Here is a 21326-nt window from a genome sequence, read left to right on the forward strand (position 1 = left end):
AATTCATGTTTTTTCCCCTTTTTTGGCTATTCAGGTGTCTTCAAATTGTACTTCCTTTGCAGTACATGACGAATTCCTTCTTTTAACGACGCATGCGCACACACTGCGTTGTATCAGCCTCTTACCAACTACTCGAGGTGAGTCCCAATCCTTCCGACATTATGAAACTCTTACGTTTACAGCTCATTATAGAACGTCAACGTCAACAAAGCCAGCTTTTAGGTACAAAAGCCAAAATTTAAGGTGTCTCGATACAGTTTTTTCTGGACCATAGACCACTTTCATAAATGGCGGCCAATTATAAATTCTTTTGTAAGTATTAAAATTAGCCTTACTAACCTCATTTTGAAGTTGGTAATTCGAAAGAATTTTATTCTGAAACGAGGTTAGTAAGGCTAATTTAAATGCATACAACAGAATTTTAAACCGGTAGCCATTTATGAAAAGGGTCTATACCAAGCATTTTCAATCAGCTTTTTAACAGCCTTGCCTTTATCGAATCGATTTAACAAATCGAATGTGGTTTAGCGTTGTATATACTCTTATCGACAACGATATGCGTCATCACAGTGCTCAGAATTTGTTGTGGACTCACTCGGCTGCGCCTTATGAATCCACAACATTTTGACCTCTTTGATGACGCATATCGTTGTCGATAAGAGTACAGACAACGCTAAACCACATTTGATTTGTTTTTTACCGCAATATCAACGTCAAAGAAAATGATTTTTTTCAGAGTGTGACCAAGAGCATGACACATTGACGCGAGCAGCGTTGTCTGGACTCTTATCGACAATGGCAAATTAGCCAATCAGAGTGCGAGATTAGTAGCAACTGTGGAAAAAAATGTATTTCTCATGGCAATTGGTATCCCCAAACTTTAATCCATTTCCAATTAATGGGGTAATTTTCATATCGATCCGATTAAGGGAAGACGGGTGAAAAGCTGATTGAAAATGCGTGATGTGATACAGAAAAAAAATTGTATCAAGACACCTTAATTACATGGATAAAATAAAACCGTTAGTTAAGTATGTTGATCAATGCACGTGATGTTACTTGTTTGACTAATAATTCGTTTTTCCACTAGGCTTACCAGTTTTAGTTGAGAACAAACCACACCCGTTAGATGAAAATATAAGACGTGTCGAGAGAGGGTCTCGAATTGTCGTGGCTGTTACACAAGATACGAAAATCGTACTACAGGTGAACAATTTATAAAAATTTCACCACTATCGTGAGCAAAACTTGGAAAAGTCAAAACTTAACAGACATAGTTTTGTTGATCGAAGCCTTCAAATAATCATGTTTTGCTGCAGTGAAGCTATCAAAAGGTGGTTAAATGAGTTATTGCTAAAAATAATTGCAATTTGCACTCCCTTCATCAATGCACGTTGTATCTTCATCTCGAGGCTGCACGAGTAATTTGTGCCCGATTGAAGGTACTTAATCATAATTTTAGCATGGCCTTGACCTCAACCCTTGAAACAATATTGTGGCATTCATTGCCTGTGGCAAATAGTTTGAGCACTGAAGGACATTTTCAAGAGAATTTTGTGTGAAAAACATCGTTAGCTCTAAATTATACGTAACAGTTCTTTTTAATTTTTCCAAGGGTTTTAGTGGTTTAGATATTCAAATCAGCGCATTAAAGGCACCTTGCAAATTTTCTCTGGAGGATGATTTCAAAAACGCTTTAAGAAACCTTATGTCACTGAAAACCCACTGTAGAAACGTATTTGACAGAAAACCATTATGAATCAAGATTGACAGACGGTTGCCATGACCATTTTGCTAAAATTAGCAATCGATGACACGTTTAACTGTTGTTGTTGTTGTTTTTGTTTTTGTTGTCAGATGCCTCGTGGGAATTTAGAGACTATTCATCCCCGATCTCTGGTGTTGTCCTATTTGCAAAAATGTTTAGATGGGTGAGTTAGCTCGGTTAAAAAATTGATTTCTATTTCGAAGATAACCTCAACAAAACGGCTCAAAGCCACGCCACGGTTGGTTTTGATTTCACTCCGAGTGGTTTAAAACGGCGCATGCCTGCTTTGAGGGCACCTTGTGACAAGCAATACATTCAACCACGGGTTTTGACGCCATCTTGGTTGAGGGACAGCACAGTAATTATGGGAGAAGTGAAGAATCTTATGTCTAACAATTCATGGCAAATTCGAATTCCAAAATGTTTGTGAATTACAAACTAAAGATGGAGGGTTAAAGGAGCTCAGTGATCAAATTTGAGGGCTGTAACTTCCCTAGAAAAACAGTAACTCAGGCTCCATCCGGTCCGCACTACGGAGAAATTTGTAAACGGCATTTTTACTCTGATGTTTTTTTTCCGTCCACACTACTCCGGAGAAATTTGAAAACACAACAATTACCGGTCATTTTGGATTTGTGTTTGAGAAAAACTCGGGCAGGGAAATCACGTGATTATCGTGACGTCATCGTTTTCGAAAAGCTCCGTTTTCAAAATGTTTTCCGATCTGTCCTCAGTAAAACGCAAAGCCGGCGTTTTCAAATTCCTCCGCTTTGAAGAGCGTTTAATTTCGAAGAGCTGCGTTTTCGGGACGGATTAGCGTGGACTGTAGGCCTAACCGTAGAAATTAAGCTCCGTTTTCAAATTTCTCCAGCGTAGTGTGGACAGGGCCTAAGGTTTTCATTGTCATATTGACTGCAAATGCCACGGTTCCTGGTAAAATCTAGAAACATTTGTGTGGAAAATTTAAAATGCGAGTCCTCACCTCACAGCACAGCTGTTTCCTTCAAATTTGAGTCGATAATATCTTCTACTATAGATCATTACCTTGACAATCATAAGAACTTCAGAACGTTTATCATCCTCAAATTGTTGGGCATAGAACTTCCAACTTTTCGTTAAGATTACAGTAAATTTTCTTTGTTTGGCCCTTCACCAAGATGGCGCCAGAAACCGTGGAGGGGTCCACTGAAAAGCGCTTTACTTAGACAAAGAACATTGTAATTTACTTTTATTATCGTTTCAGTTTCCTGCTTTCAGTGCGCCAGTATTTTTCTCTTGTGTGATTCTTTGTTGCGCTCTTCTTGATTTCAGTTTAAATTATCGAGATGCCTTTTTAGCCATGCGACGGCATCGGATCAACCTTAATTTAATACACGACCATAACTCTAAGGTGAGCATTCTTGTAAATAATACACAGAACTGAACGTAAATATACACTGGACAGCTCGGTAGTAAAGCCTTGATTTATTTTATATATTACGTTTATAGAAGGAGAACTTCTCAGAGTCTCTATTATTTCTATTTTCTTCCACAACGTGTTCAATCCCAGCCCCGAATATGTTCGTTTGAACGTTTGTTTGTTCGTTCGTTCGTTCGTTCGTTCGTTCGTTCGTTCGTTCGTTCGTTCGTTCGTTCGTTCGTTCGTTCGTTCGTTCGTTCGTTCGTTCGTTTGTTCGTTCGTTCGTTTGCTCGTTTGCTCGTCTGTTCGTTTGCTCGTTTGCTCGTTTGCTCGTTTGCTCGTTTGCTCGTTTGCTCGTTTGCTCGTTTGCTCGTTTGCTCGTTTGCTCGTTTGCTCGTTTGCTCGTTTGCTCGTTTGCTCGTATGGTCGTTTGCTCGTTTGCTCGTTTACTCGTTTGCTCGTTTGCTCGTTTGTCCTTTGTTCCCTCCTTCTTTCTTTCCTTCGTTCATCTACAGCCACTCTTAAACACTTATCGTTCGTTTGGCTCAGCTGGTGTACGTACACTCTTGGTCCGGTCTTTCGGTGACACACGCTCTTTCATAATTCCCAAGTTTGTATTTTGTCAATATTCTCATTTAACGCATTTGTGTTTGTAGCTCTTCCTGGATAACCTGGAGTCATTCATAAACCAAGTGGAATCTGTTAACTTCATCAATCTCTTCCTTACAGATCTCAAGTATGTACTTTTGTCTCCTTACTAGGCAAAACCATAAAAGTCTCTCCCAACGTGTTTAACAGTGTCTACATGACATAACCAAGAGATTTTTCAGTTGAAGTTTTCAGCCTGTTGTGATAAACGAGACCACTTTTTGCGTTTGATTTGAGCTCTAATGTACAATCGTGCTAAAAGTAGCGAGCACTCTTGACTTATTGTCTGGTGTTTGTTTGTTTTTTCTTTGTTTGTTATTGTTGTTGTTGTTGTTGACAATTGCGAATGCAATGTTACCCCACTCGGCAGTGCATGATGTTACAAAGCGGAAAGCAGAGACCGTGTTATAAAATCATTTGAAGTGTATACGTTTGAGTGTTAGCCCTTGAGGGAAAATGGGGGACCACACGACATAAAGGAATGAACTGTGACCTCGGTGGGAATCGAACCCACGACCCCTGGATTAGATTACTACTGACTCTACTGACTGAGCTACAAGGCCAGGCGTGAGCAGGTGGTTAGTAATTATGGTGGTAGTTCTTGGCAAGGTAGATATTAAGGGTACAATGTTACGTTACTTTGTTTGTTTGTTTTCCTTTTTAAAGAGAGGATGACGTGACTGTCACGATGTATGCTGATTATTACTCAGAACCGAGACAATCGTGAGTCATTTTTGTAATATTATGTTAGCCGCGCACATGAAAAAAAAAAAAAAAAAATGAAGGACCCGTCCATATTACGCCGGAGAAATTTGAAAACGCAGCTTTCTTTGTACGGTTAGGCCTACCGTCCACACGAATCCGTCACGAAAACGGAGCTTTAGCGAGAACGCTCTTCAAATCGGAGGAATTTGAAAACGCCGGGTTCGCGTTTCAGTGTGGACGGAAAACACTTTGAAAAACGGAGCTTCGAAAACGATGAAGCGATAATCATAATCATGTGATTTCCCGCCCGAGGTTTCCTCAAACACAAATCTAAAATGACCGGCGATTGTTGCCTTTTTAGATTCCTCTGCTGTAGTCTAGACTGAAAACATTTCTTCAGCGTCGTGTTGACGGGGCTTTAATTCGCTTAATCTTTGCCCGAGGGCGATCTTTGAACGATGTAAGTCGCGAAAAGTTGTCCTTTCCAACAAGGAGCCCAACAGGCCGGGGATATTTTCTTGGAAAAGACTAATAGAAAGTCTACAAAAATATTGCGAGAACCCCTTAAGAAATCAATAGTTATATTCAGTATTCTCTAGTAAGCATCTTGCGAAGTCTGCTACAATGTGTGTACTGTTTTTGTTCTGGACTGAGGTAGTCTCCCTTTCAACAGATCAGCGGTATCTGCTACAGACAGCAGTAAAGTTGATCGAGTTTGTGAAGCCTTGCGAACCGCGTTAGAAGCTGCTGGCCATAACAAGTAAGTTTGAGTTGCTAGTTTTAGGCTTGTCTTGAATGTCAGCCCTTACCAAAAAAAAAAAATAAAAACAAATACTTATACGAGTTAGTCATGCCCACAGGGTGAAACAAAACAGGTCCGTTGCAATCTCGTTTCCAAAGTCTTTGTTCCCCTCGACCAGCGGTCGGAAAACGAGAGCTCTGGGAGCAACCATTTTGAAATAACCGAATTCTGCCCATCCGGTTTCACTACGCAGTCTGCTTCTATGGCGCACGCCTGAAATGGTTGCTTCTAGAGCTCTCGTTTTCCAACCGCTGGTCAAGGGGAACGAAGACTCTGGGAACGAGATTGGGTCCGTTGGGGAGTTTCTTCTCTTGTAAATCTTACTATGTGCTTAAACTTCTTAATTTTTCTTCTTATAATATATACCATGACTTCTTACCATGACTGGAAATGAAGACATACATAAGGATTTTAGTGCAGACCAGTGTATGGGGAACCTGGTCAAGTTTATTTCCAAGTTCTGGAACTTTCATTGGAGACTTGTCTGTCAGCTCTCTATCATTGCTGCACAGATATCGAAAACTAGTGGAGTGTTGAATGTTTGTTTTTACAGATATCTTCTTTCCATCTTAACCACGTACGTGAAGAAGGACAACCCAGCGCTAGAGAAAGTTTTGACCATCATAAAGGATTTGAAAGGTGTGTACATTGCCGGGAGCAGGGATGGCACAGTGGTGAGAGCGCTCACCTCCCACCAATGTGGCCCGGTTTCGATTCCGGCCCGGTGCCATATGTGGGTTGGTGGAGGCTGCTGTTGGTTCTTGCCTTGCTCCGAGGGTTTTACTACGCGTTCTCCGGTTTTCCTTCCTTTACAAAAACCAACACTCTGATTTCAATTCGACCAGGTTAGAGGACCTGCATGGAAACCAGCTAAGGCTGATGTAGCTTCCTCTCTAAATATTGTAATTTATTTATTTATTTGCCTTACTAAGGTCTGTGGATTAGTCCTCAGTGTTTGACTAACCATCCAAATGAAAGCTATTGAGCAGTACTTTCATTTGGTTCTGTTTATTATGCTGTACAAGGTGGTTCTAACTTTCAAGTCTGTACATGAAACCCTAGTGTTTAACCATTCAAATGAAAGCTATTGAGCAGTACTTTCATGTGGTACTGTTTATTATGCTGTACAAGATAATTTTGACTGTGTTTAGTCTTTGAATAAAAACATTGTGTTTGAACATTGAAATGTCGAGAATTACATTTTAAATCTGTTCTTTGACTGGAACATACATGCCGGCAATGATCAACTTTCCCTTTTCTCTATTTTACAGCGAATCCTTTAAACACAACTGAACCTGGATCTGTTACGTCAGAGGAAGCCCTTAAATACGTTCTCTTTTTGGTAGATGTCAATCAAATGTATGACGTAGCGCTAGGAATGTACGATTTTGAGTTGGTGCTCATGGTCGCTGAAAAATCACAAAAGGTGAGATGAAAATAGCTTCTGTTTCCGGGTTTTTGTGCGCCTTAGGCCCCGTCAGTCCTCACTGTGCGAGAGAAATTTGAAAACGGCGTCAAGTTTTCACTCTGAAAACGCATTAAATGTTTTTCGTCCACACTACGCCGGAGGAACTTGGAAACGCAACAGTCACCGGTCATTTTGGATCTGTGTTTGAGGGAGACTCGGCTAGGAAAATCACGTGATTGTCGTGATGTCATCGTTTTTGAAAAGCTCCGTTTTCAAAGTGTTTTCCGTCCACGCTAAAACGCAAAGCCGGCGTTTTCAATTTCCTCCGGTTTAAAGAGCTTTCTCGAAAGCTCCGTTTTTGTGACGGATTAGTGTGGACGGTAGGCCTAACCGTGGAAATAAAGCTGCGTTTTCTAATTACTCCGATGTAGTGTGGACTAGGCCTTAGCTTATGCTGATTTACTAGGTCACGGAAATCAGTCTTAATTAACTTCCTTATTTTCTCAGGATCCAAAGGAATATCTGCCATTTCTAAACAACCTACGGAAAATGGAGACGAATTTCCAGCGATACTCCATAGACAAGTACCTGAAACGTTATAGCAAAGCTATTCAACACCTGAGTTTATGCAGTAAGTTGAAAAACCCTTAGTGATTTAGAATGAGAATGATGTGAACTGCGAAAATACAATTGAAGTAAAGATGTGATCATCATATTTGTAATCGTAATTTGAGCAGTTGCAAATTATGCCCGAAAAACCGAGTAACTCCATATAATAGCCTGCCCCCAATGTAGGTAGAGCATTGTAGCGCTAACGCAGAGGCCATGGGTTCGATTCCCGTTGAAGCCCTCAAAATTTCGGTATTTCTTCAATGATGTTAGAGTTACTTCCTGAAGGATTAGTCAGGGTTTTAGTGGGAAAGACGTTTTTAGTTAATGTCACTCTTAACGTTGTTACTTTGCGCGTTGATTTTTAAGTGCTCTGTAATTTCATCGAAAAAATAACGTGTTATTGTAAAATGGCAAGTTCGTGATATAAGGATCGTTTTATTTTATTTTGATTTATTTTTTTTATTTTTTCAGGCCCTGAACATTTCGAAGAGCTTGTTTCAATTGTGAAAGAAAACTGTTTATTCAAAGAGGCGCTGAAGCTCTACCCACAATCCAGTGAACAGCACAGAGTATGTTAAACATCAGCAATTGGCTGTCTGGTTGGACATGGATTTACGACTGTCATTTACTACTGTCTGACTGACTGTCCACTGACTCAAGCGGAGTAGACTGCCAATGAAAGTTACCACGAACTGACTGACCAAAACCCCACACACCCACTGACAAAAGTCCAAGTGGGTGAAACCTCACCCACCCACCCATCCAGCGGCTAACAGACTGTCGACTGACTGTAACTGTCTGTCTGTCTGTCCTCAGGAGCTGTCAATTGCCTATGGCGAGCACCTTGTTTCAAACAAGGGATACGAGGAAGCTGGTTTAGGTATTATGAACTAACGTTTCTCTGTTTTAAGCAGTCAAGAATATCTTGACCTTTCTTAAATATTTGTCCTCTCACAAAAAGTAAGATTTTTTCCCCTCTTTACAGTATTTACCCGTTGTGGAGCCCACGAACAAGCGTTGTCCTCATTCCAGAAGAGCGGAAACTGGAGACAAGTGTTTTGTATGGCTTCTCTCCTGCATTACACAGGCGAACAAGTGATTTCATTGGCTAGAACTGTGGCAGGTACGACAGTCACTTTACACTCCCCGACATTGTGAATGAGAAAAGTTTTGAGTTAGGGAAGTGTCTTAGTCGTTACTGAATTGTAAACGTGACAGCTACAGCACAGTTGTTATTTTTGATCATTTGTTTGTTTTGGGTCAAACGAAGAAATGATTCCAGTTTTCACGGCAACTGTTTCTTCTTTATGTTGTTTTTGAATCTGGTCTGTTGTGCATTTAGAGGCTTTTAGTGACCTAATTTCTTGCGGTTTAATTTGTTTGTTTGCCATAATGCAGGTTATTTGCAAGGACACAAGCGTCCTCTTGAAGCCTCTAGGGTCTTGGAAGAATACGCCAAGGTACGAAAACTAATGACGTTTGATGTTGACAAATCTTTCATACATCAGATTGTTTGCTTTGCTGTCAATCTGTCGATGGTTCAAATCATCAGTGGGAATAAAAGGGGTCTCTCGTCGTACGATTAAATCATCCCCCCTCTGAGGAACTGTGGCACCGTAAAACTCATGCAGCCGCTCTGATTGGGTGTTTTTCGTGCGTGAAAATTCTTAGCCAATCAGAGACACTATACGAATGGCTGTAACGTTTCGTCTCTCTTGATATGGATTTGAGCATGTTAAGACCTGCGGCGTATCAAGTAATTACAAGACGCGTAACTGTACGCTAAGCGCTTTTGTGAAAACTGGTTTTTCAGTTAGAGCTTCAGATGGTCTATTGTTTTGTAGGACCCCGAGGAGGCGATAGCTGTTCTTATAGACGGAATGCAGTGGGAAGAAGCGTTGAGATTGGTGAGTGAAGCATCCGATGTCATTTGTCTGTCAGGATGCACGCGTATTTGCACGTGCGGCACACACATTAGTAGACTTATAACTGTTCCTTCAAAGGCGCAGCGTGAAATGACCAAGTTTTATTCTATACATTTAATCTAGGACACAAGCCACCGCTGTAAATTTTGCATATTTCTTCTTTGAGATGACCATTATCTTCACAGGCCAACACCTATCTGTTGTTTTGACAGATGTATAAACACGAGCGCACAGATATTGTGGAGACGCATCTGAGAAGCGCGTTAGAGGAAGGTTTGTAATATAACGGACAAACTATTTAACAAAGATCACTGAAAGATTAGACGTTGGGTGCAATGCATTCCATTCTGATGACGTAGCACTACGGTGATTCATGAAACGTCTCTGATTGGCTGTTTCTTGCGCGAGAGAGATCGTAACCAAGCAACGCTCAATCAGATATCTCTGAATTGACTGTCAGTCATCAAGGCTTTACGAGAATTGAACCTCGCGAAACTTTAATCATCAGAAAACAAGGACAATTTTCCTGTTTGGCAGAACAAACTATTGTCGAATCATCATAGCATCTAATAATCATTTTCCTTGCAGTTCTAACTACTCTTTCTTTTAAGGTTTTGCCGAACAATACCTGGAAACCTCGCTAGGGCATAAGTCAAGGCCGCACCTAGTAAAAGGCAAACCAGGGCACTTCCCTCAGTCATTTAGCTTTTGTTTGTTTGTTTTTGTTGTTTATAGCCATCACAAACACCCTAAATACCTAAGGGGAAAATTTAACCATGGACATTACCTCAGTCATAATTTTTTCATGACATTAAAAAACGTTTGTATACGAACCAAGGGGCCTATCATCCGGAGTTTATCCCGGTTTCTGTAGCATGAAGCGACTAGGAGTATTTCTACTCACCCTGGATGGGATGCTAGTCCATCGCAGGGTTACCTCCAGCATTAAATTCGCCGCTGCGTATTGTACTCCTGGGTGGAGAGAGGCACTGTGAGAGTTAAGTGTCTTGCCCAAGAACACAACACAATGTCCCCGGCCAGGGCTTGAACCCAGGCCGCTCGATCCGGAGACAAGCACACTAACCATGAGGCCACCGCGGCTCCACACTTTGATTGACATTGCCTCAGTCGTAATTTTTTTCTTGGCTACAGCCCTTTAAGTGCGACAATAAATGATCTTTCTTGCAGCATTCAGCAATAACATGAGCTCGATAGAAGATCAGAAAGGATTATATGATAAATATACCAAGCGGCTTCAAGTTGTCAGGGATATAAAAGAGCGCCAAAATGTAGAGTTTCAAGGTATGTGATTGTGTCACTCGTGAACTGTATTGTTTAATATTCGTTGGCAAATAAGTGTCTTCACTGCAATCCCTTCCTAGAAAGCATGGTGGCTACTTACATTTAAAGTAGCATGGTTTTTATCAAAACAGAGTCAACTTTAGCTTCGCTGCTCTTCAATCGCTTGGTCACCAAGCACGGAACGGTAAAATACGTTATTGCTAATTATAATCCATCTGATATTTTCCCTTACGCGCGATTGGTCTGAACGCATCACATGACTGAATATGCTCCGGCTAGAACTGGGAAATATCCGAGTGATATTCCTCAATTTTCAGAACTGCGCATGGTGCGAAAAATATTTGAAGGATGATAAACACAATAGCCTCCATTTGCGCGAAAATATGCTCGGAGATTTGTCCTAGGACATTACCTGTTCTTCAAAGCTCACAGTTTTCTTCAAGCTACGCTCTCGGAAAACTGTTTGCTTCTTGGAACAGATAATGCCCGCGGACAAATATCTGGGCATATTTTCGCGCCAAATGGAGGCTATTGTTTGTATATCCTATGATTGCACCTTGTAAATTTGCATTTTATTTCGTTTTTATTTTATTTTGTAACAGAGAGTGGCCTGGCACGAGACGATACAGACCTATACTCTGATACGAGTAGTGTGGGAGACAACTCCGAATATGGAACTAGCACCAGTTCACGTGGGACAAGATCAACCGGGTAGGCACCAGTCTCATCCTATAACAGAGGAATTTTATCTATTTTGCTTACTTACGTTTCTGAGAAAATTAAAATATTTCTTGACAGGAGATCCTCCAAAAATCGTCGTAAAACTGTACGGAAGATGTACAGCCTGAAAGAGGGAAGCAAGTTCGAGGACTTTGCTTTAATGGAGGCACTTTCTGACATCACTCAAGCTGTGAGCAAGTCAACTGGTATGAGCCATGTTCAATGGAATTTCTTTGTCTTCTAAATCCTTGTACTTTGTGTAGCCCCGGGGGTATAATCCTGAACTTCCTGCTCGGTTCGATAACTGAATTGTGTTTGTTGAATCCTGTTTGCATTTCTTTTTGATAATGGTTTCTTTGGAGACCATGTGAAGACAAGTTAAGATATCGTAACCTTACTCCTTGTAAAGATTCGTTAGAAACTTCCAAGGCCATCCTGTGTAGAACTTCGGGTAGTTTATATTGTGTTAGTCGTATTTCCGTTCTTAGAATGTCTTTGATATCGCTGTGATTCGACTTTCACTTGCTCTAGAAAGGGACACATATCCAAAATGACTGCTGACAAACTTTGCAGGAGTCTTTCAGCCAATATCATCAACTGACCGACTCTTTCAACGGACCAGACTATTCACTTGACTATTCACTTGACTCTGAAGATGACTTCCGCTCAGGTTGTCGAAACATCAGTCACCGACAACAGTTCTTTTCAGAACTACCCTCACCAGGACGATGAACAAGACGAACTACTGGTACTCATTTACATTGTTTGTGAATTGGATTTTTCACATGTGATTCGATTTGCAGACGATGTAGCAGCATTGCTTAAGATGTTGGTGTTGTTCGATCACGAGGAACAAGCCGCTCTTCTTCAGACCAACTTTCAACAACTTATCACAACGATCGAGACGTCAATAAACATTATATGGCCTCCTGAGGAAACCTCTGACAACGTGAATCACGTCTCACAGGTTTGTGAAGCTCAGTGATCAAAATCCAATTTCTTCTTAAAACGGCAATACATTTATAAATTAGGAGATGGAGAGAAGACAGGGAATGATCAGCTTGGAGATAAGACGTGATGTACTGCCAAATTCTCTAAACTATCGATAAAGGAAAGGTGTGCTATTTGGTGAGGAGAATTAAGATTTCAATGTGGTTCAAAATATTTTGAAATACTGTCTTATTTGTTCGCCACACACAAAATTCAAATATCTAGAATTTCGTCCTTTTGAAGTTCACTAAACCTTTTTTTCTCCAAAATATTCTCAGTATAATCTGCTTTAGTTGGGAAACAGTTCAGTGTTCTTGGCGAGCTACAGTAGGTCATTAGTGAGGTTCATATGAGACACGCGTGCTTGGTAAGTATCAGTAGCGTCGCGGACGACGCTGATTTCCGTTTCGTAAACGGTCGATGCCATCATTGGTAGCCAAGCCTTTCAGAATAGACGATGCCATATCTGCTTTAGTTTCAGTAGGCCTGGGCAAGGTAGAAACTGGTTATAATTTGTTGATGGAGTAAAATGCACTCACCAGATGCTTAATTGTTCATATTTACGTTGGTTTGCGTGCGGTTAGCTTTAATTTGATGGTTAGGGCAACTCTATCGTTAATATTAAGAAATACATGTTTTCTAATTAAATTTTGCGGAGATGTGGCGGATCAACCTGGTACTGTAGTGGTACTGTAGTGGTATAAGAGGGATGTTAGGAAACAAAGGTTCCGGGCTCAATACTGGGTGGTTACTTACAAATTTTCTTTTTCTATAATTTAGTAGGGAAAAATTCGTTGGTAGGTAAAAAAATGTCGCGAAAATGGCATCCACCGTTTACGAAACGGACAACTGCGCTGACGTGGTATGTCATGCCATGCCTTGTCCTGCCGTCCCGTGCCGTGACGTGAAGTGACCTGCCGTGCTGTGCCGTACTGTGCCGCACTGTGCCATGCTGTGCCTTGCTTTGCTGTGCTCTGCTGCTGCTATGCTGTGTCGTCCTTTATCATTCCATTCCATTCCATTCCATTCTAAACAATTTTATTCTAGTTTAGTCTATCCTCTTCTAATCTATTTATCTCATTTTGACGCAGTAAACACATACAAGTAGAAAAATGGCGCGTACTGCCGTGTTATTTTTCTTATGTCTTTGCATTATCTCACAGGTTTTGCTTTTGTTTTAATCCACATTTCAGGTGATGGGCCCAGGAGCGACTGTTAACAGCATCATTGCAGCTATGAGGAGCGACCAAAGTACTACATCAAATAAAACTAAAGGTGATGTGTTATTTCGTACTTCCAAGATGTCTTAAATCACTTTTTCTTTATGGAAGTCATTGTTTTATCATAACGGACCTGTCATATCTGTTGGAGTCTTGAGAGTTCGTGCACCACATCTGGCCAATCACAGCTGACTCATATAACGTAATGCACCAATCAAGCGCGAGGAAAATGAACGCAACCGTTGCCAAGCGCGGGAAAATTAAGTGAGAAGCGCGGAAAAACGCGACAAAGCCAAGTCACGATTGGTTGGTTTTGTCTTGGCTCACGACTGGCTAAAACATGTCTACTTTGATTGGTGACAGCATAAAGCAAGTTTTTCTAAACCGATATTTTTCTATATCTCAATTTTTTTCTATATTTTCTGCAGATGAACCAGAAAGACCAAAACCTCCAAATGTTAAGATAGCGACGAACTGGAAACTGGAACAACTCCAGTGACAATAAACAAATTTTCAAGCCACTCGACCAGGTCAAACTCAAAGATTAATCCATCATATTGCCATGGTTTGCGCAAATTGGCTTTTGCGCAAGGTGACCTGATAGCATATGCAATTGTTGAGACGACGCTGGCTTCTTCAGGGAGGGGTGAAAAATAGCAGGAACTTGGGAGGCGCAAAAGCACGAGAGACGAAAAAGAATTTCAAGCGGAGAAACGCGAGAGGCAAAAATCCAGCGCGCGAACTGGGGCGTGCGGAAAAGAGCGGGAAAACAAGACTGTCACGCAACGATAATGTTAAGAAGTGTCACTTTAATCATCATCATCATCATCATTTCTCTTCGCGCCAGTAGGCGCATAAGGCCGTAGTGTCACTTTAATAGAGGGCCTTTTATGGCAGGCGTGGACTACAACAGATTGAGCACGTGAAGAATGATGGACCTTACGTTGAGGTTGAATGACCGACGTGTTGAAATTGGTTGGTAGTCGTGCGATAAACGTCATTGAATAAATAGATCAATATACGAAGACTTTTACCCTGATACATAGATTTAATGTAAATTAGTAATTTGGAAACTCTTTTGCTTGAGTAACGCCATCAGCTTTGGATTGGGTTCTGACCAAGTTCTTTAATCAGCGGTTGGTCTCCTGGTGACAAGATTAGTATAACTTTGAAAATCATGCCTGATTAGAGGACGGCCGAGAATTTTGCTCTGTAAGAAGTTTCCTGTTTCATCTGGGGGAAGTCCACATTGCCTGCTAGTTTACCTGCAAATAAAACTGAGTACCAAAAATAACTTTCATTCCCCTGTTCACTTTGAGACTTGATGTAATCATTCTGACCAATCACAAATTATACAGACGGTCCAATGAACCAATCAAAACCCAAAGCAAACACGTGCAGTCGACAGAAAACGCGGAAAACGTGTGCGAGTGAGTCGCTATTGGTTTTGGTTTTACTTCTGATTGGATGACAAAGAGGCGCAAGTTTTTTTTTTCAGCCAATCGTGTAGCGTGGAATTAAATGCAAAACCAAAGCAAACGCGAATTACTTCCAACACGGTGCCAACCTTATATCTCTGATGAATTGTTTCTAGTAGCCCTCACCTCGAAGATTACAGATTTCCATTTCGAGTTGTTCCCTCTTATTTCGTGCTAAATTCATTTGTAACTTGTATGAATCTGGAAACATGACAATTTAGTTGGACGCGGTGGATGAAATAAAAATGTTGCTAGAATGTTGAAAATATATAGAGGATATTACACGGTGGCGAGAAGCTATGAATTTTATGTTCGAGTGGCAAGAACAATATCTCACGAGTGAGCGCAGCGAACGGGAATATCCTCTAGCTATTTATTATATGGCTGTGTCTCACAAGGACTGGGAACGTACTTTTAGATTTTCTGGCACAGCCCTTTTTAATTCACTACCTTGTAAAATCCAACAAGCTGTATCACTCTCCTCTTTTAAAAATCTTGTCAAAGCCCATTTTATTTATAGCACCTAATTTATGATATCTATTTTTTTCCCTACCAGTTCATGCTTGTACTCGTTTCAATTTTTTAAACTCTTTTTATATAACTATTTCAACTACTAGACGTTAGTTTTTTTTTTAACTCTATTTTTATAACTATTTTATACTATTAGACGTTTTATATTTTTAGAAATTGTATTTAGCAGGGCCCCTCTGGATACCAGCCACTGTGCTGAATGGGCCACCCTGCATAAATAAAGTTAAAAAAAAAAAATTAAAAAAAAAAAAAAAAAAAAAAAGAACTACCGAATTCACGAATTTGATTGGCTGAAATCTGGACCGGAAGTGTTTTGCGGTGAAAAAGTTGCAAACTGAAATGCAAAAATATTGACTATTTTCTTCTAACAGTATTTATTTATTGAAGTGCCTAAAAGCCCGATGAGAAAAAAAGTAAAGAAGACGAGCAAACTTTGGTAGAATTAAGTTCAGCTCATCGCCGTTCGCAAGCAAAATGTCAGTTACCTACAGACCAGTTACATTAAACGAATTAAATTGTTCTTGTTTGCCATATAATAAACATCTTATTAAGCGAGCTTAGTCGGTCTGTATGGGAGAATCTTGACCTCGGTCGTGTGTACAGACCTCACTGCGTTTAGTCTGTACTTACGATATCTCACGAGCCGGGTCAAGATTCTCCCATACAGACCTCCTGCTAAGTATTTAACGCACAAAAAATAAATTAAACTCGTTTGAAACGGACTGACCCATTTCATCAAGTAATATAAATACTTAGACGTAAAAAAACAAAAACACACAAACCTGCTTGACAAACAAAGGTTGTCAGAGGGAAACAAAAAGCTTTCTTTTCCAAACAACTTAGCAACCACTCCTTGAACAGGAAACAAGGGGAATGGGGATGAGCTGGCCTGTCGTCAGCTGTGCGAATATTTCCTAAATTTTAACTACTTTATTCAAGATTCGCGTACAATCTTCTCAATCAATATTTTCTTCCATCTTCATTGTCTCACTTCGGCCATATTTTAAGCTAGAAATTGCCTCTATGAACTCAGAACCACCAGACAGAGCGTGACTCACAGCAGAATAAGTCACGCAATATTTGACGGTCGTATAAAGAGTCTCTTATCGTGTTGTTTTCGAGTCGTGAACACCCCTCAGTCGGCCTTCGCAGCTACAAATGAGAAAGATGTCTTTGAATCTGGGATTTTCCTACTTCTTTGACAGCGCCATGCAAACTGCTACCAAACGTTTTGCGCATAAGAAACTCTGGTAAGTGAACGATTATGATTCAATAGTAATGAGATATGATTCACTGGCTTGAACTAACTATTTCCATTAATTCTCGTCTTTATACGCAAGTTTATATCCCTAACAAATGTTATATTTATATTATTAGGCAGTACAAGGGATTATATTATCACGTTACAGTTTTCTTTTTTGGCAAAGCTTTGTTGGTTTCAATCATTTTGTCAAAAAGGCTATTCAAATCTCTTCAATTGCAAGTCAGTTATTAAAATATTTTTAATATACATTATATAATAATCAAATGAATGCGCGCGCTCTGATTGGTCAATCAGCTATGGTTTATTGTGCCAGTAAACTCATGGAGATTTCGCGTGTCTTCTGAATACATACATACATACATACATACTTTATTGGCTTGTCCCCTTGGGGCTTTTCAGAGTCAATTTTAGATTACAGAATTAAAAACTAGGTACATGACAATGATAAAAGAAGATGAAGGTTAATAAAATTAAATAAAGCAGTCATTGAGAAGCTTTTGCCTGAGTAAGCCCTTGAAATCCGTCACGGATGGGCTAAGCTTGAGCGCAGCCTGCTACTCATTCCACAAAGAGGTCGCTCTATATTGAAAGGTCCTTTGGCTGCTAGCAGTGCGGAAGAGTGGTATGTTCAAAAGTTGAGAGTTTCTGGTATTCCTTGCCGAGACGGTGGATCTTCTGACGAGCAATAGACCACAAGTTTTTACGGTTTATAGGCTGATAAACCTCCTGGGATGTTGGAAGAACACTCGAAGAATTCGTAAATCACTCGCCTGTGGCTCGTGATTTACAAATTCTTCTTGTGTTCTTCCAACATCCCTCGTGGTTTATCAGCCTATAAATCATAAAAACTTGGGGTCTATTGCTTAAATAAGATAAAATTTATTATCATTCGATGCATTTTTTGCACCCTTACCATTGGCCAGGAGCCCAGCTCGTGACCTGCAAATAACTGCTTACGAATAATGGTCTGCTCATGCACAGTACCATCTAAATGTGTTTTGCTGCAAACAATGTTCTGCTTGTGGGTAATGTAACCACGTTCTCAGGTGAAAAATGGTAGATCGCTTCCCTGAGCTGTCAGAGGATGATTTAAATGTAATTAAAACAAACTTGGGCGATTGAATGATAAAACAGTTATCGAACTCGGTTATTGTAGAATACTCTGATTTGTCAGTGTCTGGCAGATCTTATTTGCTTCAGCCTTTGGCCTCGGCAAACAATAATGATCAGCTCGCCACTGACAAATCACAATATTTTGCTCAACCTCATCTAATAATTGTTAAATACCCTTTCCGCTCAAAGGGACAACAAAATTCATAGTCACTAAAAGTAACTTGATTGATTCACTGACTGATTCATTGATTCATTGAATAAATGAATGAATGATTGATTGATTGAGTGAGTGAGTGAGTGAGGATTGATTGATTGATTGATTGATTGATTGATTCACTGACTGATTGATTGATCTAGTGACAACTTTATGACTTACTTGATTGACTTATTAATCAATCAATTTTTCTTTTCCTCTAGGAATGTTGTTCTTCATGTTCTGACATCCTGGCCAATGGCCTGGGCAGTTCTTTGCATTGGCCGTAACTTTTTGCCGTTCTCGCTCCAATATGTACTAATTCTTTTAAAGTGTCTCCTGTGCATTTTACAAGAGCCACCCATAGGGGTATGTATGTTCTTATTCCTTTAGGCTTCTTGTGGAGCAAAGGGTGTCGTAGGGGTGTGTTAAAGTACTAATATTAGGATTTCCCAAGCAAATTCTCTGTACTATTCCTTTATAAATGTACATTCAAACCCCTTTTTAAAATAAAGATGCCACAGGGACAGATCTGTTAGTAGTGAGTATCCTTACAGAACTGACCAGGGGCCTGTTTCTCGAAGGTCCCGAAATGTTTTCGCACCTGGAAAGCTGCAGCAAAATCTCAAACCTCATGATAACAGAGCTGTTTCATTCACATATTCTTAACATGAACAGAGGTTCTCTTCATACTAGAAGTTTCAGGTGTTTACATCTCTCTATTTTTAGATAAAGATTCACTAAAAATGGCTTTGCAGGCCCAAAAAGTTTCTGGGGCTTTCGAGAAATGAGCCCCTGGAGAGGTTTGGCTGTTAGAGAAAGAAGAATTCAGTGATGATCGACTATATATAAACCTGTGTTTACATAAGCAGACATAAAACAGTTACAAAAACAATCAGAGTGCAATTTATAAAATTATTAAATGTTGTAAAATTCAATGATAGGGAATTATTAAAATTTACATGATTTTATATTTTTAGCAGTCGAAAGTGGACTGAAAATTAATTTCCAGTGAGACAATGCATTACTTTTAACCCCTTCCCTACCAGAGCCAAATGCCCTCTCCAACCAGCATCCATGATGGATTTTTTCAACATCCGGGGATAATGGGCCATTTCCAAGTTACCTGGTGCCTCTGTTTCAAAATGAGTCCTCATGCAAAACCTTTCGAATAAAAATGAGTGATTTGCGTGAAAATGAACCTGTAGGTGGAACTCATTTTGATATGAATGGTCTCATACAGACTCGTGTTGAGACAGAGGCACAAGGTAACTTGGAAATGACCTATTGATTCAAGCCAGGCTCTCAAAAATGTCCTTTGTTTGACAATGTATACATAATGTGTGTACATCCTTAGTGGTTGGGTGACACATCCTAGGGTGTATACATGTATACATCCTTGGTAGACCTAGGGAAAGTTAATAATGAAATTATCTGACTAAGATCAGGCCACCAAAAATATTTGGTTACGTTTTATCAGTGTGGTCATTAAAATTAAGGGCTTCCAATGTGAGCAACTAATCTGTATCTGTAGGTATTAATACAATGGTGAGACAAAGGCATACACCCATGCAGTTACAAATAGTAATGGGCTCTAATCAAATATCTTTTGAGTTAATTTTAACATGCAATTTTTCTGGTTGTAGCGCTTTACTGTTTAACTGAATTATGTTTCAAGCTTCTAGTTTCACTTGTAACTTACAATATCCTCTGTTTCTTTTCTTACCCCTCAGTTTGTCTATTCTATAGTATACAATCTTGTTGCATACTATGCTGTATTTGTTCACACTGGCGTGACCACTTTTCAAGGATGTGTTGTCATTGGCATATGTCTTGCCTTTCAATTCTTGGGTCACGCCATCTTGGAAGGTACAACTCTGCAGCGGCTACCCACCAAAGAAGATAACGTATTATTCAAGGTTATGGATCTGGCAAATGAGTTCTTCTTTGCACCATTTCACTTCAGCTTAACATTAATGATCAGGTTCGATTCTCTACCAATTTTAAAGTGGCGTTCAGATGCAGCTTTGCACAAACTTATTACAGCGACACAAGAGCTCAAGTATGGTAAAAAGGGTCCATGAACAGTCAAGCAAATAAATATACAAGAAAAAGGGAAAAAAGAATGGACTACACAAGTTAGGAAATAACTCTTACTGATGACAAAAAATACCGACACACACTTCCTGGTGTTGTCTTCGCAGTGAACACTAAATTTGAACTCATTTTAATGACAAGCTATGTTTTATCACATTATTTTCAAATACTTTGTATGAAGGTCCATTTTAATGCAATACATAAAGCCTGAATTTCAGTTATCTCCTCTAGTTGCACCTTCACTCTTGAGACTGTGCAATTCAAGAAGACATTGAAATTTTGGCCAATACATGCAGATAAACATTAGTGAAGAGATGTAGCATTTACATATAGCATTTAAATGGCATTAAGAGACCCTCAAAATAATTTATGTCAAAGAGGGAACAAGATTGGCAAAGTTTAGCGCTTTTCAAGATATACTGAAAAGGACAAGCTTGGAACATTCTGCTGGTATTGTTATGTCACTATCGGATGTTCTCTGAATGTCCAAGTTCACACAATTTTTCCAAGTTTGTGCAAGCAACTGGTCAAACTGCTTGCAGAAGAAATATTTCTGAATGTCATGTTAGACAGATTGGGAAGTCAGAGGAGAATTCAAGACAGAAGAAAGGGCTTGCCGTTTACTAATCCCTTGAGTGAACTACCTTGATAGCAACTTCACAAAAAGCAAGTTTCATGATAGTTGTATGTGCAGTAGATCTTTTCCATCACCATTTTGATCTGGTATTTTAATTATTTTTAGTTTCTTGTTTTCCATTTTTACTGTGTGAATTTACCTCATTAGTGTTATTTTTACCCTTTTTACTAACTTTATATTGTTATTATATTTTTACTAACTTTATATTTTTACCCTTTTTACTAACTTTATATTGCACATTTGAACATTACTCTATGGAATTTGTGCTATATAAATATATTGTATTATTATTATATTAATCTCTGCAATGTTGTTGTAGACAGCAAGGCATTAACTTGAATTTTAGCCATCTCCTTAAGTCAAACACTCCTGAGAAGACTATGAAGTAAGCCCATACTGTCGTCCAGTGGGATGATGCCATTACTTTGCTGGCTTGTAAACAGGATGTAAAACAAAATAACATTAGGGCTGAAATTCTGGCAAGCCAGGCATTCCATGATTATTTATTTACTTT

At 39.6% G+C, this 21326-nt stretch overlaps 2 protein-coding genes across 3 annotated transcripts in view; both read left to right on the plus strand.

Moving 5' to 3' along the window:
• Positions 1-14815, plus strand: part of LOC145461549 (elongator complex protein 1-like) — a 31830-nt gene extending 17015 nt beyond the window's left edge. For both annotated transcript variants that reach the window (XM_081445654.1, XM_081445655.1), the window contains exons 17-38: positions 35-137; positions 1091-1206; positions 1858-1931; positions 3080-3158; positions 3824-3903; positions 4482-4538; positions 5194-5280; positions 5876-5961; positions 6594-6748; positions 7238-7361; positions 7814-7911; positions 8159-8222; positions 8328-8465; positions 8741-8802; positions 9187-9249; positions 9480-9540; positions 10456-10569; positions 11172-11280; positions 11368-11495; positions 12093-12256; positions 13473-13554; positions 13928-14815. In XM_081445654.1, coding sequence (XP_081301780.1) covers positions 35-137; positions 1091-1206; positions 1858-1931; positions 3080-3158; positions 3824-3903; positions 4482-4538; positions 5194-5280; positions 5876-5961; positions 6594-6748; positions 7238-7361; positions 7814-7911; positions 8159-8222; positions 8328-8465; positions 8741-8802; positions 9187-9249; positions 9480-9540; positions 10456-10569; positions 11172-11280; positions 11368-11495; positions 12093-12256; positions 13473-13554; positions 13928-13998 — 2115 coding nt within the window. In that variant the 3' untranslated portion in view covers positions 13999-14815. The remainder of the gene's footprint in view (positions 1-34; positions 138-1090; positions 1207-1857; positions 1932-3079; positions 3159-3823; positions 3904-4481; positions 4539-5193; positions 5281-5875; positions 5962-6593; positions 6749-7237; positions 7362-7813; positions 7912-8158; positions 8223-8327; positions 8466-8740; positions 8803-9186; positions 9250-9479; positions 9541-10455; positions 10570-11171; positions 11281-11367; positions 11496-12092; positions 12257-13472; positions 13555-13927) is intronic.
• Positions 14816-15800: 985 nt separating this feature from the next.
• Positions 15801-21033, plus strand: LOC145461822 (uncharacterized). The gene is made up of 3 exons (XM_081445675.1): positions 15801-16758; positions 18303-18447; positions 19812-21033. The coding sequence occupies exons 1-3, from the start codon at positions 16667-16669 to the stop codon at positions 20160-20162; spliced, it is 588 nt and encodes a 195-aa protein (XP_081301801.1). The 5' UTR covers positions 15801-16666; the 3' UTR covers positions 20163-21033.
• Positions 21034-21326: the final 293 nt, after the last annotated feature.

The sequence above is a fragment of the Orbicella franksi genome, chromosome 1 (genome assembly GCF_964199315.1).
Source record: "Orbicella franksi chromosome 1, jaOrbFran1.1, whole genome shotgun sequence".
Classification (NCBI taxonomy): Eukaryota; Metazoa; Cnidaria; class Anthozoa; order Scleractinia; family Merulinidae; genus Orbicella; species Orbicella franksi.